This window comes from Scaptodrosophila lebanonensis, unplaced genomic scaffold (assembly GCF_003285725.1).
Source record: "Scaptodrosophila lebanonensis strain 11010-0011.00,11010-0021.00 unplaced genomic scaffold, SlebRS2 tig00000001-arrow-pilon, whole genome shotgun sequence".
Classification (NCBI taxonomy): Eukaryota; Metazoa; Arthropoda; class Insecta; order Diptera; family Drosophilidae; genus Scaptodrosophila; species Scaptodrosophila lebanonensis.
The window spans coordinates 17,587,365-17,607,054 of NW_022060529.1; the positions used below are offsets into that span (position 1 = coordinate 17,587,365).

Below are 19,690 nucleotides of genomic sequence, written 5' to 3' on the forward strand. Positions count from 1 at the left end.
TCGCGACTTGCGACAGTTAACTTGTTTCGGCTAAAGATTGCGGACGTGTGTGACGGAATATAAATACGGGATAAAAAGAAGCACTGCAAATGCACTTAAATTCCTTTAATCTATAAGCGCCGCATATTCTACATATATTAGTCTACTTAAGTGATACGCGAATAAAGTGCACTTATTGATAAATTGCAAAACTGTACGTGAACAGAAGCGGGCGGATTTAAATCGATTTGAAACGTTGCCAAAGTATTTTGGGCGACCGCATAGAAATCTTGCCACCAACACATTTTCGCATCTCCACTTCCCACTGCTTTCGTCAATCGCGTGTTCGCGCGTCTCTACCTACATTAGTGTGTGTTGGTGTGCAAAAATATTTTGCCGCGTTGTTTTGCTGCCACATTCATTGCCATTATAATAAACTCTGCAAAACTTTCAACGGGTTTTTGTTAGTGTTGTTGCTGATTTTCCATACATTGGGTGTGTCGGTGCTTGTGTGTGTGTGTGTGTGTGTGTAGAAGAGTGCAAGTGGAAGGCACGTGAATGTCGCACAAACAGCAACAGTCATATAAAAAGCTACCCACCGAAGCTATGGACAATCCGGCGATGAGCAACAGCAGCAGCGGGAGTGGCAGCCACGTTGATGTAGCCACATCAGACAGACTGCCTCCGACAAACTCGTCACAACAATTGGTCAGTTCATCAGACTCCGACAGCATAGAGGAGCGCCCCTTACGAGGAGCTGTAGACGGAATTGACACAGTACCAGCAACAATGGTCCGATTTTCGAATGTTGGTCGCTCACAGTGGTTCACAGTTACGGTTTTATGTTTCGTTAATCTTATTAACTACATGGACCGTTTCACAATTGCGGGTAAGTTCCAATTACTTGCACTATAATAGAATTAATATTTGTGTGAAGTGTGACCCGCATTCTCTACAAGTCTCTTCTCTATTAAAATTATTGGTAGTTAAAAGCTACCCGCCTTTTACTGTACACTGCACCCACCGTCACTTTCCCTAATTGAAGTCAAGTGTCGGTTGCGTGCTTGTAGCCACTATTAACGCCGCCGTCTCTCCGTGACGTCAAGTCAAGTGCGCAACGTGATGTTTGCTTCCAAATACTAGATGTATTATCTTAAAAAGAATCTCAAGGCACATCTGATGCGCAATCTTGTTGTCGTCAGAGGCCTGCTGTGGCTGCCTGCTGATCCTGATCGTCTTCTCTAGTTCTTTGACATTTTGGTGTCAAGTGCAGTGTTTAAGGGAAATGTTTGGTTTACATTTTTTCCTCATATAATAAAAAATGCTTAAACATAAAACCATGACAGCATCAGCATTTCAATTTATTTATTTTGTACCACCCACCCGGCAACAAGTTTGACGCACTTTTTATTATTATACGATAAATTGTTTCGAAAATATTCGCCATACACATCTGAATGACTAATGGAATTTGCATTTGAATCATACGTTAAATATTATCTTAACGATAAACCTCCGTATACGTTGTTACGTCGCATTAGTGGCCTAACAAAGAAAACATTTCCACTGCTCCGCAGCAATCAATCAAAGGCCTTAGTTAAAACTCAAGAAGTTTTCTAATTTCGCATACACTTGACGAATTACTAGCTAAGTGCGAAGTCGGCGCCTGACATGGTCTGATACATGCCCCCAAAATACTGAGCTCGTGATTGAATAGAATTTCCCATTAATGTCTAGCTTAGTATTGCAACTGAATAGCTATGGGAGGTAGTTCCAACTATCCGGGATATCGCCTGGTCTGCTTACAAGTACTTACACATTTATGACCTTTTTGCTTTAAAAGTAAAGCGATATCAGCTTACAGTTGCTTGTTTATTTTAGAAATACGTCTGTTTGTTTTAAAAATAATAAGCTGCGATTACGTGCGTGTATCATGACAATAGTTTATGTGTGACTAACTACTATGGCTGAGTATGGCGTGATGTTTCAACAACTTGTTTATTGCGATTACAGTTTTATTTTTAAATAAAAGTCGCTGCCTACATTTAAATGACAATGGTGTAACTTTTTTCTTCTCTGAAATACCATTACCCGCATATGGTTAGTTAGGCTTACACAAGCCCATTATGTATAACGAAACATTTTGCTTGCCAACTAATGTGTAATTCAAATTAATAATAATGTGCAAACCTCTTTTATAGTTTGAACATGAACCTGAACTTAAGTTCTGAGCTCAATCAGCAGTTCGCCGGTTTCTGCTCGTCGAGTATATTTTTCAATAAAAGATTAAAGTCAACATTTTTATGCACAAAGGGCCTTCAGCACAGGAAATTCCACTCGTATCACAATCGTATGACTTTTAATCAAACCATTGAAGAGGCTTTACTATATAAGTGAATGCAAGATATCAAAATTTGCGGTCGGAAATGTGTAGTGGAAATTTTTAAAATTTATTTGAAAAATGTAGAGCTTGGAAGCTATTTTTGAAATGTAAAAAAAAATAAAAGTTTTGGATTTATAATAGTTTTTATCTAACAGCTGCTCGAGTCTTATTTATTTTGTCTTTCGAGTGTTTATTTTTAATGAAAAAATTACATTGCCTTTTATTCTCTAGCCACTGATATGTATTTATCCGACTAAATAATATATTTATATAATTAAGTTAGTTTTGGCAAATGTCGTTTTGAAATAAATGAATAACATTTATAAATTTGCTGCAAAGCTTAACTTAAAATACCAGATCCGATAATATAGAAATCAATTTTTTACAAGCTTTCGCTGCACTTAATTAAAAAAAATAATCATTTAAATCGATTGTTCGCTGCATTTTTTCCTTTCTATATAGACATATGTGTATACATCTACATGTATGTATGCGTGCCATTTCTTTACGGATGTACACTTATTTTAAGCCATTCACATTCATACTTTTTGCTTGTTTATTTGCCGCCATACGTTGGCGTTGAACTGAATGGTAAAAATGTGTCAACCAAACAAAAATTTAAGTATAAAATTTGCCAACATACTTGTATGTAAATATCGGCATGTATGTACATATATACGATATATCTGTATATATATATAAATATGCTATATATATGTTGTTTTTTTTTTTTTTGTGTAAAAGCGAGCGACACAAATTGTTATGAAAAGCAAAATAAACAAAACGTAGGCGTCCCAAGGCTTTTAGTACAACTACCTCCCTCCTATCTGTGCTATAGCCTTGGCTACTTTATCAATTAGAGGTACTATATACATACTATCGGAATATAAACAGTCGCTGGGCTGCCTCAACTATCATTTGGACGAGCTAAGCCAAAGAATGCAAACAAACAGTATTTAAGAAGCACGGCTCATTCCCTTTTCACAGCACATGTGGCAACAATATTTATGGGCGATTTCGTCTATTTGGCGAAATAGCACGTGGCTGCAGCCGATTATCTCCAGCTTTTTCCAAAAATGTTTCTCTGATATGCACAACCTTGGTTCGATAGGCACGCGCTGCTCGGCAAAATGTGCAAAACGTTTTGGCTATAAATTTAACAGGGCCATGAAATTGTGAGCCAACTGATGAGTGCACGCCAAAGAGGTACTAGAACACAAAAATCCCAACAGTAGAAAATATTAAAGTCTTAAAAACTAATTTTCGATAACAGATGTGATCAGATCACATGATGTTAATGCCCGTCCAATGCGCAGTTTCGTTGTCAAATCTGATTATATTGATTATTTTTCTTTGGTTTCTATGCATTTGGTGGGGTATCTTATTGATTGCAAATTATAGGAAACCGTCAAGAAATTAATCATCAACAAGAATAACTTTATCTAACTTTATTTCACAAATACATACGTACTGTTATAAATCTTAGCCAATCGTTTTTTAAGCAAGTGGTAATACTTAGATGCGTCGGTCTAGGACTTATCTCTCCGTTCGCCAGTATGACTGCGAAGATCTTAAAAAATATTAAAGCTATAGTTTCCCCAACTTAATGTGTTAAAGTTTTTAGACGTATTGTTCTTATGTTCATTTATTTGTAACAGGAAAATGTCAATCTTACATGTAGAAATCATTACCATTGAGTACATTTATTTAAAAAGATCGTTTAAGGTAGACTATCTTTAGCTTTTGATAGCTCTTCAAGTAAAGGGGTGGGCTTTTTTCGTAATTCCTCGGTCTGAATTTGAGTTAAACTCATTCACTTTGGGCCTCTGAACCAAGTTTACGATTTCGTTTTCAAATATAATAGAAACAGTGCGATTCAAAGTCGCAGTCTCTTCATCAGTCGTGTGTCTCGGATAAAATAGATAAATCACAGTTAATGTATACCTCATAAATATAATCACTTAGCACCCCGGTTAAGAAATGTTCCCCGTTTAAAGAGTTCCGGAAAGTCGAGGTTCAACTGCAATTCCAAATTAAAAGTCCATAGAGTAGACGAAGAATATGCAAAACATATGGTAAAAATCATCACCTGATGTGTCGATATGCATTCATTATTATTTTTAACCTGATGTGGCCTCCGAGCGAACTCATTTGGGTGCCTTTTAATGAACAAATGATTGTTCTTCTTGTGAGCAGGTTGCATGATTTCTCTAAGACGATCGGGCTTAATTTAATTTTCAGAATAATGCATTAATTAATTTTCTTTTTTGCTCTTTATGCATTTTATTCTTTAGGGGTCTGAAGCCTGCGGGGTTTTGTTGTTGACATTTTAGCATAAATACAAATTATTTTTGTTGTCGAACTTTATACAGAAAGACCCCGATATACCAATTTTTTAAAAGGCAGCTATCGTTTAAGATGTATTTAAAGAAACCGATTTGCTTCGTAGTATCTTTTTTGTATTTAGGTCTGTGGTCGTATTTTTCCTACGTAATGCTTTTGGCTGTGTTCCAAACAAACCATAAGTATCCATTTACGAAATATTTTCGACGCAATTGGTTTAAAGCGCCATCAGCAGAGTCTATTGATTGGAGGTGTGATAAAGCATTCACAAACTCAAGAGCTAATCAAAAAACTTGCATTATTATAAGAGAAATAGAAGCCACTTATGATATTTAAAAGTATTCCAAAAATATATAATATTAATACCATATTTAATAACCGATTTCTGAACTGAACAAGTGTTGACTTAAGCTAACTTTTCAAGAATTTTCACAAGTTGTTAAATAACCAAAATAAACAGGATATTATATAAATTCATTAAGAGATGAAAAGCATTTCATTCAATAACAAATGTAGTAATTAAAATATTATTTTTATAAATAATTTCAAACATTCCAATTGCTCAACAGAAATATCTATTTATAATTACCAAATTAAACAGCGAACATGAATTTCTTATAAAAGGGTACGCTGAAAACAACAAACATTCTTCAAAGGCGACTTATACTTAAAAAATATTGGATGTGCTACTTAAAAGGTTAATAATTTCACTCAGCAGTTCACTCGAAAATGTTTTTCTTTGTATGTATATTTAAAAACTTATACCACACCGATTCGATCCAACACTTACGACATTTATCTCGTTTCGTATTTTGCATTTATTTATTTGGGCCCTGTGCCCGTGCTTTGCATGTGAATTTATTGTATTTGTGCTTCAGGTGTTTCCCAAAACTACTTTAAAAGTTTTTGTCGTTCGACACAACTTTCGTTTTGTTCATTTGGCCTAAGTCTAAGTAGTTGCACATTTTGGGATGAACGAAATGTGTAGAAATGTATGTGATATCTTTGCTACAAAATTAAATGAAATGCATGTGGTTGCACGACCACTTTCACCTTTCACTTGTTGCACGTGGCATTTAACAATAATTTGCTGCATTTATGGGAAACAATTGTAAACTTTTGAATGCTTCTTTGGTATATTTTTCTTTCCATTTTTGCATTGTTCTACATATACTTATATAATGCACTTGAAAACTTGCGAGTCGCATGAGCTTTTTTTTTATTGGTATTTGCACCTTCACCTCTACATACATATGTATGTGCATATGTACATATGTGGCTGGACGCAAATGTCTGAGCTCATTTTCGATTTAACAATTGCGAAATGCTAATTAGTTTTAAAGACCCCATTAGGCCAACGAACGAGCAAAATAAAAAGTTTTAAAAATAAAAAGCAAATGCTTTGGTGAATTATATTTGTTTTGTATTCTTGGATATACACACATTTTGTTCAATTTGCAACATTGCTGCAATTTGCATTTTCACAGTTTTCCGCGTCAACGACCGCGTGGATTGACGTGTAAGACGAACGTCGTCGTCAAAGGAAAACTGCATGTGCAAGTTCTCTTCGAACCGCTCATGTAAATTGAATTAGCAACCACACCCACAACACACAAACGCTGACTATAGTAGTCTTAATAATCCGAGAAGTGGCACAACAATCAACAGACTGAGACTATTTGGTGTATTATATGACATTAGCTGGCTGGCAAGGCGTGCAAGTTTCTGATTAATGTTGTATCAATATTTACATTCGTTGTGTATCCTGACCTAGCCAATAAATATACATACACATACACACATATGAAGGATGGTTCAGTTTGTCATACAAAATCGTTCAGCTTTTAGACTCAATTAGTAGCACAGCTACATACATATATACATGCATACATATAAGTATCTCATAAGTAGTTTCTTTTTCCAATGGAAAGTTTTAGTTATTTATTTTTATTATATGAGCGTTTATTCAGGCATATGTATGTATGTATGTATGTATGTACACATGTCTCAACTGAAGGCCTTCAGACGAAATGAAGACGCCAGCCAGCTAGCCCAGCCACTTCTACAGTTACTTTTTCTCTTTTTAGCAAGAAAGTCTCTAAAAGATACGCGGCAGTCAAGGCCGCAGCTCCAATCTCTTGCTATTTAGCAGTACAACAATTTTTTTCATTCATGGTAATGAGCGCATTCCAACATTCGACCACCACGTCTCTGTGTTGGTGTTGTACTTGCCGCTAGTGGAGTCGACTCTAGTTGGCGTTTTTATTTCCGTCTCAGCCGGCATAGGCGCTTTAGATCGCAAGCTTACGCTGTGTGCTAAATAAAGCGGTTAGTGTAGAGAAACCGGTTCTCAAAATGCCGCTTTGTTTTGTGCGCAAGTTTCTATAACCGGCACATAGTATGTAGTATTGAGCACCAGGCCCCGTCTCATCTGTTGCTGGCGGATAGTTCTAAAAACAAACCTCTATGCGTCTACAGTGACTTTCGCAAAGATTGAAAAAAAATACAGTACTGTCTTGATAATGCAAACCACATTGCATTAATTAATTAATAAAATAAACTAATAAATTGTTTTTAGTACACTATTTAACAGAAAACGAAATACTGCCCAACAGTTATGAATGAATGCGTTATTTTTTTATCGATAAACTTAAGCAACTTGTTACTTATTTGATCGATTTCCTAATTTACAAGTTGCTCGTCACGATTTCTTTTCGAAAATACCGCGCACAATTTTTCTTGCAAGAGAAAGTGAATAAAATAAATGAAAACGATAAGGGGGGAGGACTGAATAGTACAGCACTGATTTTGTTAGGCATTTGGTTATAAGAACTCAATTTATGGCAACAATTTTAAGTAGAGTTTATTAAATAATAACGTATTCTTTTGGGAGCTACTAAAAACTAAACATCATCATTTTTCTACTAGAAAGTGCAAGAGAAAAGGGTACAAGAAAAACTTTGCCAAGCCGCACTGTACTGCATTACATACATACATACATACAAGTACATACATACATATTCGTGTATAGATATCTTTGTAAGTGCATACGTACATCCGCCAAGCCTTCTAACTATGTATGTATATATTTGTGTGTATGGCTGCATCTGGATAGGCGGCCCGTCAGCAGTTATAAACAATAATAGCAAAAACAAAATAGTATTGGCATGCGCAAAGGTCTTGACGATTTCTATCACACGCTCATTGCACACCCGTCAGACATCGCAACAACAATAGCAACGTCTACAACATACATACGGGTACATATGTATGTATGTACATAAATATATTTGTGCACTTTTATCGCGCGGCGTCCTCTAACCGTTACGTCACTGGCTAAACAAACGCGCTGATTGGTTGAAAATATCGTACGATAAATTTCTCAAAAAGCAAAATGAGTAAAAAGACCCAGAAAATGAAATAATTAAACAAAAACCACAACGTCTGTCGTCGTCTGATTCACTCCACACTTCGTTTATTTGTTTATTTCGGTCGCTCGTTCGTTCGCTCGTTCGTTCGTTAGGGTTGCGCCACGTAACGCGGCACTCGTTCGGCTCGCTTTCGCACTCTGCCGGCCCCCGAACCGCAACTTGTTGAGCTTTTCGGTTTTGGCCATGTATTCATTCGTACGCTGCCTGCCGGCCCCGCTCTGTGCTCTTGGCTGATCTCGTTTCTTTCGTGTATTATGGCTTTTCGTATTTTTGGGTGCTGGCGCACTACCAAAGATGTTCGGTGATTTTTGTTGTTGTTGTCATATTTTGAGCAATTTTGTGTATTGCAAAGGCCAATGTGCTTTCAAAAATGTTTGGCTGAAGACGGTCCCAAGCCCCCAAAACTGTATCGCGAACTTGCTAGGCTTGAATTGCTTGGGTGGTGGCAGAGTAGGAAACAATATGTTTATTCACGATCAGCCAATACTGCTTAAGGTCGTTTGGGTCTTAAATATTGCAATATAGAGTATGTATATAGTATACATACATATGCATGCATATCCGCGTGTTAGTGAAGCGTACCATGAACCTTGTGCATTCAGGTGCTATGTTTGTATAGTAATCTTGTTAAGCAAAAAAGCTCGTAAATCGCTGGAATTCTGTATTCCGAGTTCTGTTTGCTTTTCGAAATGTGGCTATTTTGCATTATTTTATGATGCAAAACCGAAATATGCATATATGCATTTAGGGTTACGAAACTTTTTGCATTTAGTCGGTGAAAGGTGATGCTGACATTAAGCCCTCACACGATTATAAAATTCTGCTATGGGCTTTGGAGGGAAATAGAAATTAATTTTCAAGCAACCTGTTTTTGAATAGACTTGAAGAAATGTAGCCCGCTAATTTCTAATCATCATTGATTCACAGATATTGGGGACCAGAGAATCCCAACTCAAATCTAGTATGACGATTTATATAAATCAAATCTCTGCATACATGATTATACATATGTGCGATTCATGCATATTATACTTTTATTATTCTTGGACTGTTCAGCTTATGCTTTCTTTCTTAAGAAATATCAATTAGTGGTCATAGAAATTTCGTCTCGTCATATTCATTATGCAATTAAAAGTTTGACATTCGTTAGCCATTTACGAGATGTTTCCCAGCATGCAAAATTATAGTATCAGTTCTGAATACAAATCAAGATAACTGCTGTGCAGAGTCCTCTAGCATAAGTTCTGGAATCATGTCATCCCCAGCATTTATACGTTCAATTAATCCCTTTATCCCCAGTCCTCTAGTCACATTCTATATTGCATAATCAATTATTAATCATAAAATAAAAATAGTGACTGTGCGTAAAGAACGTGGGTGTTAAATCAATATAGTTTTGGAATTTAATGGATTTTTGATTAATGTCTGCTAATTGTGAATCATTTAGCAGCACACGCTTCAATGAATCAATCGTATGTATCCGATATACATACATTATTTATTCTATTAATTAACAGCTAATGCCTAGCAATTAGCTGCCCCTAACTCACCCTATTTTTCACGTGTTTTTGAGCAGCTGATTTCTAATTTCGACATTTTTTTTGCAGGCGTGCTCAGCGATATACAGAAGGATTTTGAAATAGCTGATGATGCTGCCGGCCTGCTACAGACAGCGTTTGTCATCTTCTATATGGTGTTTGCGCCCTTATTCGGTTACCTGGGCGATCGCCACTCACGCCCCTGGATAATGGCTGTGGGCGTGGCATTGTGGTCGACGACGACACTACTCGGCTCCTTCATGCCCAACTATGGCTGGTTTATCACGTTCCGCGCCCTTGTCGGCATCGGAGAGGCCTCGTACAGCACGATAGCGCCAACAATTATCTCCGATATGTTCGTGAACGATATGCGCTCAAAAATGCTGGCCCTGTTCTATTTTGCCATACCAGTGGGCTCAGGTTTTGGGTAAGTTTTTAATGATAATGACCCATTTGGCGATCAAAGTTACGCCATTCGGCCTACTGGCACTATTTACCAATTAGTCATTCGAAATAGACGTGGGGAGGTAGTTTTTCAAATATGTTGTATGACAAGATCGAGTCGTTATCAGACCACATCGTTTAATCGCCATCGTCACGTGGAACAACTGCTGCCTGATTGAAGTCTCTTTAAAATGTTGATTGTATTGGTTGATTGTTGAACGTATGAAACGGAATCTGTTTGTAATGTACTATATAGTACATACTAGCACATATAAGTATATATGTATATATGTGAATGGTGAGTGCGGTGCGTTGTCTCGATCCGTGTGATCGGCTGATGGGTACAAAGTGCTGTGTCGATTTGATTTTTCAATTTGTTCTTGATTAAGAAATCATTGGGGTTCATGAGAAATGTCGCGTGAGTGTTAAAAGCTCACGAGAGACCAGCCTCGGCTTCATTTGTCTGTGTGTAGTTTAAAGTTTAATTGCACAATTTTATTTATGTAAATATTTTTAGCAGTCAAAATCAAATGATAAAGTCCTCAATTGAGCTTTAAAGTGAGGTCAATTGATGCCTGGTTACAGTTTAGTGTCAATTGGCAAATGGCAACTGGAATTTTCGATAATACGAGCAGTGTTTCCAGTTCATGAGTGTCAAACAAAAGCTAGATTAGCAATTGAAATCAGATAGACATATCTGAACTAATTATATTACTGACAAAAGGCAGATTTGTCATTCTTATCATTCCCATAAAAAAAATGTTTAATTTCATTGGTGTGATGGAATATATTTGCATTTTTTTGAGGGACCTAAGTATTAGTATTGTATTTGTTCTACAACCAGTGCCAAAGCCTTTACTAATGAATCCTCTCGAACGCGTCAATACCATAATTTATGCTAATTTTAGCTTCAGTATTTCCCTTTTACTCTATTACAAAGTAAAGGAAAGTCTTCCACCCTAGGATCTTTAGTAAACGTTAGTCCTTAAACAATTTGTGGCTGGGACCTAATACTCCATTTCCGTTATGCTTAGCTAGACTTTAACTTGCCAACCGTAGAACCCATGTGGGCCTTTTTCTCCGTAGGTTAATCATAGGAGATATTGCTTCCACTTCAAATTAGATCTAGCACTACTACAAGTAGTTTTGGGCGTTGTGTTCGAACAGACTTGATTAGCACAGTATGCTATATTGCGCTCATTAGTAGCCCAATAAGTTTACTTTCGATATTATAGATATTCGATATTTTGTTTTACTGTGGAATATTGCCTTAAAATTCCAAAATTTTTGGCTAATTGCGGCTTTGAGACGCGCATAGCCTTTCAGTTTCCCAAACGGTGCTGTCGCATAGTTGCTTTAGAAAACGTTAAATGCTTATTTTACTGTCTCTTTAGGGAATTAATGGACGTTATATGGACACTGTTTCGCCCATTATTTCAAGAAAATTCAATTAAAATATTTATTCAAACTCTACTTGCAGTTACATAATCGGTTCAAAGACCGCCACCTTGGCCAACAATTGGCGCTGGGCGTTGCGGGTGACACCGATTTTGGGTATTGCAGCTGTGCTGCTTATATTGCTCATCAAGGATCCCGAACGTGGCGCCAGCGAAGGATCCCACAACATGGAGACCACCAGCTATAAGGATGACCTCAAGGGCCTGGTCAAGAATCGCTCCTTCATGCTCTCCACATGCGGTTTTACCTGCGTGGCGTTCGTCACAGGCGCATTGGCCTGGTGGGGACCCAGCTATATCCATCTGGGCATGAGCATGCAACCCGGCAACGAGGACTTGCAAGTGGATGAGTAAGTTAAACATATTTCTAGCGCATTTTGTCAGCAGCTTTATTTACCTTTATCGGTAAATTTGTTACGTCTTAAGAGTTGCGTACATATTCGGACTTGTGGCCATGGCAGCAGGCCTAATTGGCGTACCTATGGGCTCTTACTTGGCGCAACATTGGCGTCGCCGCTTTGAGGGCTGTGATCCATATATATGCGCCATTGGACTGCTCTTTTCGGCACCCATGGTGTATGCCTCCCTCGTGTTGCCGCGCACGAACGCCTTTCTGTGCTACCTCTTCATGTTTGTCGCACAGGTGTTCCTCAATCTGTGCTGGTCCATTGTGGCGGACATCCTGTTGGTAAGCGAGCCCGTACCGGCAATACAACAAGCACTGGCACTAGTAGCAACAAAAACAACAACCAGGCGGCTTAAACACAATTCGCGCTCTTAATATCCTTGCATAATTTTGATCTTTCTCTACTCTAACGCTTTTGCAAACCATTTGAAATTAATCAGATATTTTATTCCAAAACAAAAAACCCAATAGCGTTGCATTCAAATTTGGCGCCATTACCATGGTTGCGGGACTGTTGGGCGTACCCCTGGGCTCGTTCTTATCGCAATTCCTTCACAAGAGATATCCATCCGCCGATCCCGCAATTTGTGCCTTCGGTCTTCTGCTGAGCGCGCCGCTGCTGACCGGTGCCTGCCTTATAACGAATCATTCCACCGCTGGCACATATATTTTGATATTCTTTGGTCAGTTAGCTTTAAATTTGAACTGGGCAATTGTTGCGGACATTTTGTTGGTAAGAAGAAAAGTATTTTCAAAATTTCACAAAACACTGTTTAAAAAATTGTTGTTAAAAATGTTGAATATTGTTGCACATTTGTGTAGATTATTATTGTTTGTAATTAACATTTTACTGTTATTATTAGCGTAAAGCACACACACACACACACCCACCCACACACTGTAATAATTTTGGTCTCATGGCTTCACCACCTAACTGCTTACTCTTTAAAATGAAAACTCGCATTTGTATCTGCATTGGTGTTGGTTTCCCTGCCGCATCGAGCAAACCCGCAAACATATCCCTTTCACTATATGTGCGTAAGGTATTGAATTTTCATTCGTATTCGCTTCTTATGAGTTATACAAGATAAACTTACATACTATACTATACATATGTGTGCCTTTGCACTATTTTTGCAACCCCCTTTATCACAATCCCTCAAGGGCCAACCCTTAAGGTAAAGAAAAACTTGCATTAAAGTTTCTTGCAATTTATAAGACTGGCAAAAAAGCGTGCCCCAAATCGAGGGTTGTGGACACGTCACACCCGCATATAAACATTGAGGGTGTTCCGGCAATTACAGAGAACCCATAATGCTATCAATTTTAAGTTATCGATTACAATTCATCTGTGTTATCAAAGGAAAATTGCGTAACCCTCACTAAATCCAAAATTCCAATCATTTAGAAATGAGAAAAGATAGTTTCTTTGTTTGTTATATCTTTGTCTGTAAGGAACGGCTCTTGGCAGCTGATAAAAGAGAATTACTGATTTCGATAGTTTCTTCTCCTATTGTTTATAGAACAATATCACTCTTATTCTAATAATAATACCATTTACCTTCTAGATTACTTGACCTGCAATAGTTATTGTAGGAAAAGAAAATATACTATTGCTATTTAAGTTTTGATTTTGCTTAAAAGAAATAAAATCAGAACAGAAGACTCTACAAAAATCAAACCAAAGGGGAATAATTATTGGCCATCCCGATAAAAATTGTGCATAGCCGCATTTTTTGAAGACAATTGGGGCCCCTATTTAGAACAGGAAACTGCGAATGTCTATTCACTTGTATTATTGAATTGCTTTAATTTAATCAGTTTGGCGACTTAGTCAAGTTTGAGAATAACCCTGTATATTGAATTACAGCGAACTTGTTCAGTTCTCACTCCCCCACAACATGGTTCTGCATTGCAGGACGCATATTTTATTTTATTTTTTTCGCAGTCTAGACTAAATGTGGATGGAGCAGATAGAGTACAAATATTCGCAGCACAATGACGCTTTCGCGATAATAGAGGGAGTAGGATGGGATGTGGGGAGGGGGAGATAAGCATTGACAGTTTCCCATATATCAGTGCTTGGGAACAACTGATGCAGCTGTTAAAACGCTAAAGCATCACAGATTTTGGTACATACTCGTACACATTTATAGTACATATATTTTGGCTTTTCTATGATATTTTTAGAGATAGATTGTTGGTGCCAATATTTAAAGACGCACTATGATTGCACCCCAAAGCCCCCATCGTACGGTCTTTTATTTATTTTCACTTCTTTATCACACACACACACTTTCAGAAATTGTACGTGCTGCTGTGGCTCTTTCATAACCAAAGTATTCCTTTTCCAACTAAAATGTTATCTAATGGCACACGAGCAGTATAAATTAACTCAGCTGTTGAATGGCATTTCGGGCACATATCGCCTGATGTTTTCATTCAATGAGCACAAACAAAGAACTACATTAACCTTCTGTCTACAAATTGCAGAGCTTTACCTAAAATCCGCTTTCAAACTTGTTTGTGTATGGAACTCATATTTTCCGTAAACAAATCAGAATTGGACTCCAAACAGACAAATTGATAAATAGAGTATAGGTTTCCCAAACATGTATGTAGAAAGGGCCTATGTCGAATCAGAATCATATTCGTTATTACGTGATTCATTTCTTTCAAGCAATAGCCGGAAATCAGACTATGACTAATTTCCTTTTATACTAAACTGTAGAATCTAAAATGTACTTTGATTGTTAAAAATCTTTTTAAAACAGCTGGAAGTTCTCAGGGTCTTTGATTGTAGAAAGCTATTTATGGGGGATAAATGATCAAATTCAGATGGCTTTGGTGAAATAGTTCGCCAAAACACTCCATTTCCAAACTCTTCACTGACAGTCTGTGTTATCAACATTTCTTCGCACACATACACACACAATCGCACACCCATTACTAATGATAACAGTAAAATTTAATTGTAGCTCAATATTTGTATATGTTTTTTTTTTAATATTTGCACACAACAAATTGCTTATTAGTCTTAAATCCGAATGTAAATAACGCAAAACTGCACAACAAATTGCCACAGTCAACAGTTAAGTCAATGCGGTCTATCTACGTCATAACGTGTTATCTACAAAAAAAACAATAACAAAAGGAGAACGTGTTAGCAGAAGAAAGGCAGCAGCGGCGACGACAGCAGCGTTCGCGATTTTTTCAATGTAATGTAAACAAACGAACTGTTCCCAGGCGTGCGCACCCCCAACAAAGAAGAACTGTTCCCGCGACCATAAACGGTGACACACACCCGATGGCTGTTTGAGTGGCTCCATCTACTAAGAGCTTTTTGTATTAATTTGGCATTGTTGATTGTGGTTTCGCAAACACACACACACACACACGCACACAAACACACCTATTAACAAACTGGCTGTGGTTGTTGTTATTATTATTATTGTTGCACTTTTTGCTTGCTGTATTATTAAATAGCTGTTTATTTCCACTAATAACGATTTATTTGCATAGTACGTTGTTGTGCCAAATCGTCGTTCCACGGCCGAGGCCTTCCAAATTCTTATCTCACATGCCTTCGGAGATGCCGGAAGTCCTTATCTGGTGGGAGCGGTAAGTAATCAAGCCGGCTCATGTTAATCTGTCATGCCATTGTCATCACACATTGTTTTTTTCCTTTGCGAACGCAGATATCGGAAGCTATCAAGAAGCAGTTGGTGGGTAATGCGCGAGAAGACAATCGCCTCGTAAGTCTCGCCCTTACGGCAGTGAACGAGACAAGCCAATTATTGAGCAATGGTACGGAAAGAGCGATTATCAACTTGCGGGATGATACGGTAAGTTGATCAAAACAAAGGGTTTTTTTTATCACTAAAGGACCATTCTACTTTCCAGTCGGAGTACTCGAACAAAATCAAATTCGAAGGCCTGCAATATGCGCTCTTCTCCACGACCTTCGTTGAGGTTCTCGGCGGCATTTTCTTCCTGTTGACCGCCTGTTATATAATTAAGGACAAAACCGCTGCCGTACGCGCTGTCGCCGGTAAGTCCACTCTGCTCCACACCTCTCCATCCCCAACCCAATTCTATTAGACTCTTTATTTTGTATATTTCGTTTCGGCCCGATTCAGCACACCATTTGAGAGCAACATCGCCATCGCATAACAAAAACGATGTCGAATCCATTGATTCTGATAGTCTAGTTATATGCACGGACATAGCATTACGCGTTCGTAAATAGCTCGGTGTTTTTATTTTTATTACTTTGCTAGGTGGGTTCCAAATTCTTGTCCAAATTGTTTGCGTGCATTGTTCGCTCGTCTGTTTTGTTCGAAAGTCTTGCTCTTTGATCAGACAGGCAATTAATTTGCACACAACTTTGTCGGTTTCATGCATCTAGTTTGTCTGCCAACTACTGAAATTTGCTTTCCAAAGTTCCCTTGGGAAATTGGACAAATTTGTGCGCAAATTATTTGCATGTATGACCGCAGACTCACTCATGCATACTTACAATTAATAACTGCACTTACATCAGAAAAAAAGCGCAAATCCATTCTTGAACGCTTTGAACCATAATCGCCTAACATGCCACATCCTAAGTGTAAACCGCCATTGTCTCGTCCTAGGCGTGGTGCTCAGTTGAAAAGTATTCTAAATTAAGTTAGTAGACATTAGAACGCTTTCCAAAAACGAAAGCAGGACTAATCAGTTTATCGCCAACACGTCAGGGACTATTTAAATTTATAATTCAAATATATTTTTGGGTTTGATTTCTGAACGAAATGTTCATTTCTTTTCGAATTTACAAGTTCTTTTTTTTTTAATAATTTATATTATTATTTCTCTTTTCTCTTTGTTTTCCTTTGTGTTGTTGCATAGCTAGCTCGGCCGATCGTAGATTAAAAATTTCCCTAAAGATTCCTTCTTTTATAAGGTTATTCTATACCAAGAAGCAAATTACAATTACAGAAAATAATGGAAAAAACACTTTTTTAAAAACTTTGTGTATTCAAAGGAGTCGAATTTAGAGTCCGCAAAAAATTGTACATCTACTACTGGATGTAGCTATCAGGCAATATTTTCATTGTGTTCTTTCTATTCAGTTCAAAGAATTGAAAATCTGAAGTCCCCTTCAGTATACGGATGCTACCGAAAAGTACTATATCTGCTCCATTTTTGTAATTGAATTTTCAAAATCTGTTGATTTTTTTCAAAGCACACTTAAAACATTATTTTTTCAAGTTTCTTCTTCGTTGCATGTTTCAAGAAACAATATCGACTATTGTTTTCCAAATAAGTTTCGATTATCTTTAAAAGATAAAGACAGCATTTGCAAACCGCTTTATAGGAATTACTTATCGCTTAGCTTCAAAATTCTTTACTGAAAAAATTACAAATTTGAGTTTGTTTTGTTTTGAAATGTGTAGAATAATAATCTGAAATTTCAATTGTTATTAATAATTTTAAACAACCTCTAGCTATACTTTTGAACTGAGTACCAAGCTATAGCGAAAATGTTCTGCAGGTCTAACTGTTTCTTAGTTCCTCTTCGTTCTTTTCTAAATCGTTTCGTAACGCATCGCTTGACTAATTCTAATCGTTTTCTTATTTATTTTACAGAATCTAATGATCAAGAAGGGCAGAATCCGCGAAGCGCTCGAAACGAGATTGCCTAATACCAAGCGATAGAAGAAGTTTATCGGCGCACTCCGGGCGATTCGGATTTCGGCTTGGGTGACCTGATACTGACTGAAAATCATCTATAATTATACATATACCATTTACGCATACTTCATATATACTATACATACAATACAGAGTAGATAAGTAGCCTAAGTGGTCTTCTAAGTAACTCAAGTGTAACCAAGCCGGGGATCTATACTTTAAACTTTGTATGTAAGGGCGCATGTTCCTATTAGGAAAGTGACAAGAAACATCTTCATCGTGTACATAAGAAGCTTTGGAGCCACAAGTCATGTAAACATACTAGAACACTACCTATTAATGCACACATAGTTTCTAGACTAGTTATAATTAATTCTAAACGGGAAATTCAAAATCATTTTCAAGTATTTCTTTATCTGGCTCGTCTATAGCAATTGTAAATAATACATATAGCACATAAATTAATTTTATTCGCACCGTGTATCTCAGTGTATGACATGTAAATATTAGCTCGAGCTATTGTAAAAGTGCTTTATTAACCAGACATAAGCTCTATATATATTTATGGGTATATATAACATATATATAATTAAACACATTATCTTGTAACTGTAGTTAGAGCGTTTAACAAATTGAATGAAAGAAAACACAAATTCATGAAATGTTTATTGGAAAATTATACAGCTTTTACGCAATTTCGGAGTTTTTGTTAACTAGAACTTTTATTACTACATTGTTGTTAGCCACTTCGTATAAATGAATTCGATAACAAGACTGCAATTAACACAACTGTCTAATCAAAAGTTTTGGTGCAAGACCTTAAACGCCTATAGATTATTAACGAAATTGAACACAGCAAGAAGTGAAGAAATGTATTTTGAATGAATGAACATGACATTAAAATATTTTTCAAATAAATACCTGAAGTTTTTATTGTACAGATCAGAAGAGTATTCGCTCGCATTAATCATGATCTCGATACTGTATAGAAATGGTAAAATTCTCTAAAACCTACTTTAAGATTCTAAAACTAATGGTCCATTTCTGTGTATTCAAAAAAGTTAGGCGATTGTTGCTAAACAGTTATATAGTATCATATAATCTGGCTCAAGTTTGGTGAGGAATTTAATGCACTACATTCTTCAAATCTCCAATCATACCTATCTTTGTATATACGAGTACCCGTCATCATATAGTCCGATCTGGGGGAGAGATTACCTTTTTTCCAGTAAATGTCTTAATCGACTCATCATCATATTGTTTCCGAATATTTTGAATGATTTCCTATGCCTCTAAGTACAGCTTTCATAACATACGGCGGAATACGTATGCTCTTCTGAATATTTATTGTTTTTGCAATTATCTTATGGTTTCCGGCATAATTTTGCTCTTAGTTTGTTAACCATCCGCTTCCGTCTTCGATCTGATGATTTCCGGTGCCGAATTACCATGGTTATTCCAAATTAATAAATCCTCTGATTGACATGATTAAATTCGAAGACTGTGGATTGGTTGGAGTGTGCTGCTTCTATTATACCTACAGGGTGGGCTGAGATTCAACTATTCAGAGTCTATGGATCGGAAAAAACTTTTCCATATTGAACTTTACTCGACAAAAATGAAAAACGACCATTTGTTTTAGTACTGATATTTTGTGCGCTTTAATACCTGTGCCCGAGTGCATTTTAATTTACATACATATTTAAAATAGCGAGAATTTAAACGCGCTTCACAAAATCTTTCGGACAGGCTGCGTCTCGCTTAAGACGTTAGTTGTTTTATTGCAAAAGGACAAGCCACATTTTGAGTTTAGACCTTTTGTGAAGGGAATCACAATTTCGGCTCGACCGAAATCTAAGTAGTGTTTCATAAACATATAAAGCTGTGGTCAGACAGGCAAATAATATGTACCCAACACTTTTCTTAAACATTCAAATCAATAATAATATTAAACTTCCTTGGGATTTAGCTTGAAAACATAAGACAAATTTGTTTACAAATTATTTGAATGTCTAACCATAGCTTAAAGGTATGGT

The 19,690-nt window shown here is 36.9% G+C and overlaps 1 protein-coding gene across 3 annotated transcripts; it reads left to right on the plus strand.

Moving 5' to 3' along the window:
• Nucleotides 1-32: 32 nt before the first annotated feature.
• On the plus strand, nt 33-18,572 carry LOC115627498 (protein spinster). 3 transcript variants are annotated; one of them, XM_030523193.1, is made up of 9 exons: nt 33-868; nt 9,744-10,101; nt 11,599-11,925; nt 12,453-12,714; nt 15,504-15,602; nt 15,680-15,826; nt 15,885-16,032; nt 16,121-16,261; nt 17,610-18,572. In XM_030523193.1, exons 1-8 carry the CDS (start codon nt 538-540, stop codon nt 16,228-16,230), a joined length of 1,782 nt encoding a protein of 593 aa, XP_030379053.1. In that variant the 5' UTR covers nt 33-537; the 3' UTR covers nt 16,231-16,261; nt 17,610-18,572. The 3 variants fall into 3 exon arrangements, with proteins under 3 accessions (XP_030379053.1, XP_030379045.1, XP_030379062.1); XM_030523185.1 differs by lacking the exon at nt 12,453-12,714 and adding an exon at nt 12,002-12,263 and having other exon boundaries at nt 538-868; XM_030523202.1 differs by lacking the exon at nt 16,121-16,261 and having other exon boundaries at nt 538-868.
• The last annotated feature ends 1,118 nt before the right edge of the window (nt 18,573-19,690 follow it).

Excerpts from the sequence above, each read along its gene's own strand:
- LOC115627498 (XM_030523193.1), top strand. The coding sequence starts at position 538 with ATGTCGCACAAACAGCAACAGTCATATAAAAAGCTACCCACCGAAGCT. Across the intron at positions 10,102-11,598 it reads CCAGTGGGCTCAGGTTTTGG|TTACATAATCGGTTCAAAGA; the intron begins GTAAGTTTTTAA and ends CTCTACTTGCAG. Across the intron at positions 12,715-15,503 it reads TTGTTGCGGACATTTTGTTG|TACGTTGTTGTGCCAAATCG; the intron begins GTAAGAAGAAAA and ends TTATTTGCATAG.